General features: G+C 59.3%; 1 protein-coding gene across 1 annotated transcript; it reads left to right on the top strand.

Moving 5' to 3' along the window:
• The first annotated feature begins 1540 nt into the window (after positions 1-1540).
• Positions 1541-5874, top strand: GOT1 (glutamic-oxaloacetic transaminase 1). The gene is made up of 9 exons (XM_082486673.1): positions 1541-1749; positions 2067-2248; positions 2816-2939; positions 3183-3295; positions 3489-3593; positions 4177-4327; positions 4463-4628; positions 4760-4902; positions 5188-5874. Exons 1-9 carry the CDS (start codon positions 1635-1637, stop codon positions 5325-5327), a joined length of 1239 nt encoding a protein of 412 aa, XP_082342799.1. The 5' UTR covers positions 1541-1634; the 3' UTR covers positions 5328-5874.
• The last annotated feature ends 2512 nt before the right edge of the window (positions 5875-8386 follow it).

The following is an 8386-nucleotide window of genomic DNA, read 5'->3' as shown; positions in this document are numbered from 1 at the left end:
GGGCTCTTGTTCGCGACGTCCTTCCAATTTTCCTCGAAGCCTTTCCCAGGTGCTGCAGAATCGCGGGAGGATTCCCACAAACTTCAAAAGCCGCCTGAGACGGGCGGCGGGTTCCTAACGGAGCCGACCGCGCAGCGGGCGTCAGCAAGCCCCCTCCCCGGGGATGCGCGGGGGTAGTCGCGGGTGGGATGCTGGGGCAGCCCCGGGCCACCTCCCGCCTGTCCCGCCGGGCCGGACCGGAGCCGGTCAAAGCCCGGGGGTTGCGGGATAAGCGGCGGGGCTGCACGGGGCGGTCCTGCCGGCGGCGGCGGCGCGATGCGCGGGCCGGGTCTGCCCTCTGCCGACACCCCCCAGCACCGCCGCCGCTCCCGGCCGTGCTGCCGCTCCACCGACCCCCCGCCACGGCATCGGCCCCAACGCCCAGGGTCCCCGGAGGTCCCCATAGGGGACCACGGAGGGTCGGAGACAGCGTGGTAAGCGCTGTGCCTGCAGGAAGGATGCAGTTTGGCAGCGAGGCGCCGGGCGAAATTCCCTGCGGACGAACGCAATGCCGTGCGCTCGGGGAGAAGGGTCCCGAGCTGACAGGTGATCCCAAACGCTCCCCGTGGGACACAGCGGGGCTCGCCTTGGCAGCGGTTACCACCGGCCAGAGGTTCTTGCTTGGGAGGGGAGACACCCCCAGGTGACCCCGGGGTTTCCCCGGGGCTGGGAGAGTCTCGGGGGGCTACTCCACCTGCAGGTGGCCGGGAATAGGGGAAGTGCGTTAAAAAGCCTGGGACGGATGCACCGGAGGATCCCCGTGACCCGCCCTGGGGTGGGAACACACCCGGGCAGGGCCCTCCTGCCCTCCTGCCCCCCCCCCCCCCCCCCCCGCACTGGGGCTCCTGGGGCTGCCGTACACCCCGGCTGTGCACTCCAGGGCTGCTCTGCACCCCCACAGACGCCGCAACCCCGGGTGCCCTACGGGGCACGGTGCCACGCCCCCCCGCCCCCAGCACCGCGTCCCCGAGCACTGCCGCAGAGCAGCGCTGCCGCGGGCACGGCATCCCCAGTAGCACCCCGTACCACGGGCACTGTACCCCGGGACCACCCCGCTCCCCATCACTGCCGCTCCGGGACATACAGCCCCCCACCACCTCCCACCAGACGCCGCACCCCCGTAGCCCCTGTGACGGCTCTGCGCCCCTGCGCCGGGGCCCTGGGCTTGCCGCCACCCTGCACCCCACCGGTCCCTGCCAACTGTGGCCACCACCCCGCGCCACCCCGCGCCGCCGGGCGCTGCCCCCCGGGGCGGCCCCGCCGCGCGCCGCCCGCCAACCCACGCGCCCAGCGGCGGGGGTGAGGCCGGGGAGCCGCCGGCCGCCAATAGGCAGCGCCGGCGTCCCCGCGCCGCTGGCGTCACCGGGTGCGGGGACCGCCGCCGGCCGGCGTCCCCGCCGCGATTGGCTGGCCGCGCTCCGCCCCGGGGGCCGCAGAGCCGCCGCTGGCTGGCGGCGGGGGCGGGGCCGCCGGCGGCCCGCTGATTGGCGGCGGCGTGCGGCGGGCCCGCCCCCGCCCGTGAAGGTGAGCGTCTCCTCCAGGCGCCGCGCGCCGCCCGTAACGGACCGGACCGGACCAGAGGGGGCCGCGCCGCCATGGCCGCCTCCATCTTCACCGCCGTCCCCCGCGCCCCGCCTGTTGCCGTCTTCAAGCTTACGGCGGACTTCCGGGAGGACGGGGACTCGCGGAAGGTCAACCTGGGCGTGGGCGGTGAGTCCGCGGCCTCCCCCGGCCCGGCGGGGCCCCTCTCCGCGGGGCAGGCCGGCCGGTGTTCCCGCGGCGGGCCTGGCGGCTGCTGGAGCAGCTGGGCGGCAGCAGCGGGACTCGGGAATGAAAGGTCACCGGGCCTGCGTCGAGCGCCCGGCTGGGTGCGGGGCGGGGGGGGGCGGGCAGCGGGGTCACCGGCGGGCCTCAAGGTCGTGGGGGCGGCCCCGCGCTGGCCTGCCCGCCGTCCTCGGGTGTTGGTGCCCCGGGCAGGCCCAGCATCCCCCCGGGTGTGGAACGGACGGCTCTCTCTCTCCTTACAGCCTACCGCACGGACGAGGGGCAGCCATGGGTCCTGCCGGTGGTGAAGAAGGTGGAGCAGATGATCGCCAACGACAACAGCCTCAACCACGAGTACCTGCCCATCCTGGGCCTCCCCGAGTTCCGGGCCAATGCCTCCCGGATCGCCCTGGGTGACGACAGCCCTGCCATCAAGGAGAATCGGGTAGGTGGTGGGCAGGGAGTGAGACTGCTCCTTGCTGGGAGAGCTGCTGGGATCCCCGGGGTGCCTCTGCAGTGGACCGAGCAGGAGAGTGCAAATGTGCGGAGTAACTGCCTTTTGCCAGGATTTGGGGATTTTCTCTGACGTGGCCATCAGGTTGGAGGTCACCTGATGAACCTGTGTATGGGAAGCCATTTGTGCAAGTAGTCGTAGTTTTTTGGAAAGACTGAATGTGGTCTGTGATTGGAATTTGTTTTTTTCCTTCATCATTTAACAGCTGCCCCACAGAAAACTGAAGTCAGAAAATAGACCACCTTTCCTGAAATAAGCTCCTAGCTGGGAATCTGCTCTGTGCCAAAAAGTAGCAGAAACAACTGGAGTCTATTTATAACTGTGTTAGGATGGGTCTGAGCACTGAAGGAGGCTGAAGACCACTGGAAGGGGATGGTGTCCTGGCTGGGGTGACCCCAGGGAGCACATCTGGGATCCTGTTTGTCTATCTTGCGAGCACCTCTGTTCTCCGTGCACTGGGAGCTGGGTGGACCGTGCTGGCAACTCTCTCTGTTGCAGATTGGAAGCGTTCAGTCACTGGGTGGGACAGGCGCTCTGCGTATCGGTGCAGAGTTTCTGAGGCGGTGGTACAATGGAAACAACAACACGGCAACCCCGGTCTACATCTCCGCTCCCTCCTGGGGTGAGTGCTGTTGTCTGTGCTGCCTCCTTCTTGCAGGGAGCCCTGTAGGTCAGTGGGTGAGGGAGGAATGGCTGAGCTCCTTGCAGGGGCCTGGCCACTGGGAGAGGAGCTTTCCTTGTGGGTAAAAGGAGCGTAAATGTCTCCATTGCATATTTTGGTGACATTTAGGGAGATACTGGGACTGGAGAAGGTGGCTTGCTGGAGGTGAGGCCTGCTTTTCTGAAAAGTGATTTCTTTCCTCAGAGAACCACAACTCTGTGTTTGTGGATGCTGGCTTTAAAGATATCAGAACCTACCACTACTGGGATGCTGCCAAGAGGGGTCTGGATCTCAAGGGGCTGCTGGATGACATGGAGGTGAGTAAAACTGCTATAGGACAGGCTGAGCTTGGTGGTGTGCTGTCAGCAGCTGGCTGGGCTCGTGTCCTGTGCCTGGAAGTGGAGTTCTACGAAAGAAACTGCTGGTGCCCAGTGCAGCACGGAGCCTCTCCCTCTGCTGTGGGTGCTCAGCTTCATCAGTGCACATAACCAAGACCTTTTCTCTCCTCAGAAAGCCCCAGAGTTCTCCATTTTCATCCTCCATGCCTGTGCACACAACCCAACAGGCACAGACCCTACTCCAGACCAGTGGAAGCAGATTGCTGCTGTTATGAAGGTATGAGCTGCTGCTGGGGATAAAGTAGTGCTGAGGGGACAGATAGCTCTTGAGCCAGCTGGAGGGGGGTTGTAGGGAATGTCATGAGTTGTGGTAGGAGCTGGAAGAGTCCCACAGGGCAGGTGTTAAAGGGAGAGGCTAGCAGGATGGTGGTCATCTGTGCTCAGAGAATAGAAGCATCCCAGTTCTGCTTGTGCCTCCAAGTTCTTGCTTTCAAACTCTGTGGCGTGGGCTGCAGTCAGGTTTCTTGTGCTGGAAAGAGTCTCCAGGGGTACCTGCTTTTCACAGATGCTGGATAGTAGGATATAAGGTGGTGCATCTCTTGTGGCCTGTGTCCTCCAGAATGGGGAGGAGGCAGTTGCTGTAGTTTTCTCCTGCATTTGGCCTTTTCTTGACTGCTTTAGTCTTCCTGTTCCTTTACCCCAATACAAAGAAAATATCCCAGTCTGGCGTTGCCGGACAGTGTCTCCTTTGTATTCACCTAGAAGCTCAATGTTCATTTTCCCCTCCTACAGGGACAGCGGGGGGGCAAAGTGAAGGTTGTGGGGAAGGGGTTTCCCTCTAACATTGTTCCTCCTTGCAGCGCCGGTTCCTGTTTCCGTTCTTCGATTCGGCGTACCAAGGTTTTGCTTCTGGCAGCCTGGACAAGGATGCCTGGGCTGTGCGATACTTTGTCTCCGAGGGCTTTGAGCTCTTCTGTGCACAGTCGTTTTCCAAGAACTTTGGGCTCTACAGTGAGTGTCTGGCAGTAAGCTGGCCCAGTAGCATCATACCCAGACAGATGGGGCTGGCGTACTGGGGGGCGGGGAGAGCTCTGCTTTGCAGTGATATGTGGGACCAATGGCTCACATCTCTTGGCTTGTCCACAGATGAACGTGTGGGGAACCTGACTGTGGTGGGGAAGGATGCAGACAATGTGCAGCGTGTGCTTTCCCAGATGGAGAAGATTGTGCGCACCACTTGGTCCAACCCTCCCTCCCAGGGAGCACGCATTGTGGCAACTACACTTGCTTCCCCGCAGCTCTTTGCCGAGTGGTACGTGTGGCCGGGGCTGGTGGGAGAGGGGAAGCAGGGGAAGAAGCCGTCTCCCTGAGTGCCAGGCTTGGCCAGATGGCTTCAAATCAGGCAGGTGCCTGTCCTCATGCTCTGCTTCCTGCCTGCTGCAGGAAGGACAACGTGAAGACGATGGCAGATCGTGTCTTGCTCATGCGGTCAGAGCTCCGGTCTCGCCTGGAGTCCCTTGGGACCCCGGGCACCTGGAACCACATCACAGAGCAGATCGGCATGTTTAGCTTCACAGGGTTGAACCGTAAGTACCAAGTGACCTGGTGAAGGGAGGATTGGGTGAGGACAGTTTTGCTGGGTGTGAGCTGGGCTGAAGCAGTCCAGGCAGGAATCTCTTGGTAACCTCACTGGAGTCCTGGTACCACTGCCTCTGTGTCTAGGCAGGGATGAAGCATCAGGCAGCATTTTAGTGGCCAGTGCTGGAAGTTTTCTGCCTGTTGTGAAAGATTCAAGCAGCTCTGACTGGTGCTTTGGGTTTTTCTGATCTGTGGAGTCACTGCTCTGACCTGATGTCCAATTGTTTCCCCAGCTAAGCAGGTGGAGTACATGATCAAGGAAAAACACATCTACCTGATGGCTAGTGGGCGCATCAACATGTGTGGCCTGACTACCAAGAACCTGGACTATGTGGCCAAGTCCATCCATGAAGCTGTCACAAAAATCCAGTGAAGCACATGAACAACCAAACTTACATGAAGTCACCAAAGCTATAGTGTGTAGTCCATGTCTTTCTCTGCTCATGGCTTGCCTTGTCCCACACCTCTTGGGGTTTAATAAAGATGGGGGCAGTAGCTCAATCAGGGATAATCATCTGTCGACGTTTTTGAAATACCCCTTGCAATATGGGTAAGCTGGTGCCCCCAGGAGGGTGGGGGCAGCATGAGCTGCCTTGGCTCTTGTTTGACTGACAGCAGCCTGGTCTTCAGACGCTTAGAGCTGCATCTTTAGCACATCCAAATCAACTCCATGTAACTGATCAGTTTGATCTAGGCGAAGTCCGGTGCCAGTGCAATGTGCTGTGGGATAACAGCACAATTGGTTGGGATCTCAGATGGCTTGTGAACCAATGTCACTCGGTAGCATTTTGGGGAGGGGCAAAGCTGTTGCTGCCCCTCCACCCCAGCCCTGTTCTGAGCCTTATGCAAGCAAACATTTGTAATTGTGATAATTGCTTCTTTGTTGCTGACAGAAAATTAAACCTCCATCTCTGACCATACCCCTGCCTTGTGTGATGCCATGCCTTCAGGCTGGGCTAGCCTCTTCCCAGGCTGAGGTTAAAGCCTCAGCATCCTGGTTTGTCTGCTGGGTCTTGCTCAGTTTGTTTCAAGCCTTTTCCTTTCTCCCTCATGATGTGTTGCAGCTCTGATGATCACGGTTGCTACTAATGGGGCACAGTCATTGGGAGAGCATAGTTGAGAGCTCCCTTTGACTCTATGTGAAGCTGACTAGTTCCTCCTGTGTCTGTTTTGCATTCCTCTTTCTGCCCCTCTGCCCTGTGCTGTCTAGCCCATCCTGTCTATCTGTATGCGCTTTCTGGATGGCTGTGTGTTACCCATCCAGCTGGCCATCCCTCCCTGGCCCAGAGCTCCTGGCCTGCAGCTAATGTGTTGAAAAGCGGATCTTTCCTCCTCTTCCTTCTCAGCAAGCCCCTGGTGAACCACCACCTACTCCCCCTTGGCTGCAGCAGGGACTGCCAGCAACAGCCTGTGTTTCTGGCACTGAAAAAGAGCTGGGACCATCTGCTTCGGCTCCCTGCAGTCATGGTTTGCAGATCTATTTGTGAGCTGATATTACCAATTTGACAGAGCAGCCTCCTGTCAAGATCTTAGTGAAGAAAGAGGAACAGTCCCTTTCCATGGGTCAATTTGTGACAGTGTTGCTGCTCTGATGGATTTTGCTCGTGCTGCAGCTTAGACAGCAGAGGTGAAAATGGTGCCCTGTTCTCTTGCTGTGTTTGCAGAGAGACAGTGCATGGGGTCTTGTTTGTCCTTCCCTGATTAGTGCTCTTGTCACATCAGAGAGTGAGCCAGTGGCAGCTTTTCTTCTGTGCAGGTGGGGAGCTTTTTCTCTTGGTGTCTATCCACAGCTGGAATGATGGGGTAGAGGTTAAAGGATGACTTCTAGGGGTGATCTCAGGAGGAGTTGAAGGAACCAGCTCTCCTTTTGTTATTTCTGACATCTGCCTACACTTCTGTCCTTACAGACCTCTAGGTGTGGAGCCTGGCCTGCCCCCCCCCCGTGTGATCTGTACCAGTCCTTTGCTAGCCTTACCAGTCTTGTTTTTCCTAATGAGTGACCTAAATTTCTCCCTTTCTGTGGTGTAAGCTCACTACCCATTATCCCATTTACCATGGCAACAGAGAACAGATTATTCCTTTCCTCTTTGCAACAGCTTTTTATGTATCTGAAAATTTCACATCCTCCACCAGTTAAGATGAAGCGACGCTGTTTCCTTCAGCCTTTGGGGCAGGTTGTTTTCCAGCCCTCGCTTTCCTCTGGCCTCCTTTCAATTGCTGCGTGTTTCCTTAGAAGGGCCATGCCCAGGCAGAGATGCATTTATTCCAGCTGAAGTTTTATCAGCACTGGGTGGACTATGAGATTTCTGTCGTTATCTGTCAGGCTCTACTCCAGCATGTGGATCCCACTATTGTGTTTGCAATGGCATGACATTAACTCCTTCCCCAGTCCTTGCCTGCGCTGCTGTGGTGTGACTCTCGGAACTGGGGAGTTGCTTTCCTGGCAGCAAGAGGGACAGAGCGCCCAGGTTCACGGGGAGAAATTGGGAAGCGCTTGCTGAATGCCAAATCCTGTTAACGCCCGTGAGTATGAGGGCAGCCCATCCTGGTGGGAGAAGTTAGCATGTCTTTCCCTAAACCCATTGACACAGACAGCGCATCGCACAGGGAGAAATCACTTTTAATGTTAAGTATCCCTGTTGTGTTCAGCCTCTACAAAAACTACTGACTGGTCTGTACCAACCCGAAGGCTCGGCGCGAGCCTCCCTCGCACAGGCAGCCGTGCGCGGGGAGGAGGATGGTTCAATGCAGCGTGGAGCGGCTCTCCCCAGGGAGTGGGGCTGCGCGCGGTGGTGAGCTGGGCTCCCTGCCCCGGGCCGAGCAGGAGTTCGGGAGTGCCGGGCTGTGTCGATGGTCAGCGTGCGCAAGGTGCCTGCGAGTGTGCATGGCACTAGGCATGGCACAAACGTGTGCTGGGGCCCTGAGCTGCATGTGGCACCCCCCCAAATAGCACATTCTCCTCATGGCGGAGACCACGTCTGTGCAGCACCCAGCACCGCGGGGCTCCGGGCCTCGCTGGGATGGGGATGGTAAATGATGCGAAGGGCAGTTCTGGGTTGGGCCGCCCCTCCCTGCTCTGCCTGCAGGGATACCATGCCAGACACTTCACCTTTCCTTTTTCCACCTCTTCCTTGAGACCAGATGCTACCAGGGAGCAACTGGGCAAGGGCCCTTGGACTCCAGCTAGCTGGTCCAGGCCGCCTGGGTGGTTCAGCCCTGCCGGGGGCACATCCTTTCTTGCCCGGAGATGGGGCTCTGCACAAATCCTGCAGGGAGGGGCGGCACGAGTGGGCAGGCGGGTGGGCGGGCAGGCGGCGAGCGAGTGCAGACCTGCTGCTGTTGAACATGAGCCTTGTGGCAGGAGACCCCCATGCTGCAGACCTGGAAAACACAAGCACAGCCTGATGCAGGCAGCCTGAACTTACCCTCCCT

This window comes from Vanellus vanellus (genome assembly GCF_965231255.1).
Source record: "Vanellus vanellus genome assembly, chromosome: 7".
NCBI lineage: Eukaryota > Metazoa > Chordata > Aves > Charadriiformes > Charadriidae > Vanellus > Vanellus vanellus.
This window is presented reverse-complemented; position numbering and strand designations above follow the sequence as displayed.

Coding starts and splice junctions, on each gene's coding strand:
- GOT1 (XM_082486673.1), top strand. CDS start 1,635: ATGGCCGCCTCCATCTTCACCGCCGTCCCCCGCGCCCCGCCTGTTGCC. Junction 3,594..4,176: donor AGATTGCTGCTGTTATGAAG/GTATGAGCTGCT, acceptor TCCTCCTTGCAG/CGCCGGTTCCTGTTTCCGTT. Junction 4,328..4,462: donor CAAGAACTTTGGGCTCTACA/GTGAGTGTCTGG, acceptor GCTTGTCCACAG/ATGAACGTGTGGGGAACCTG.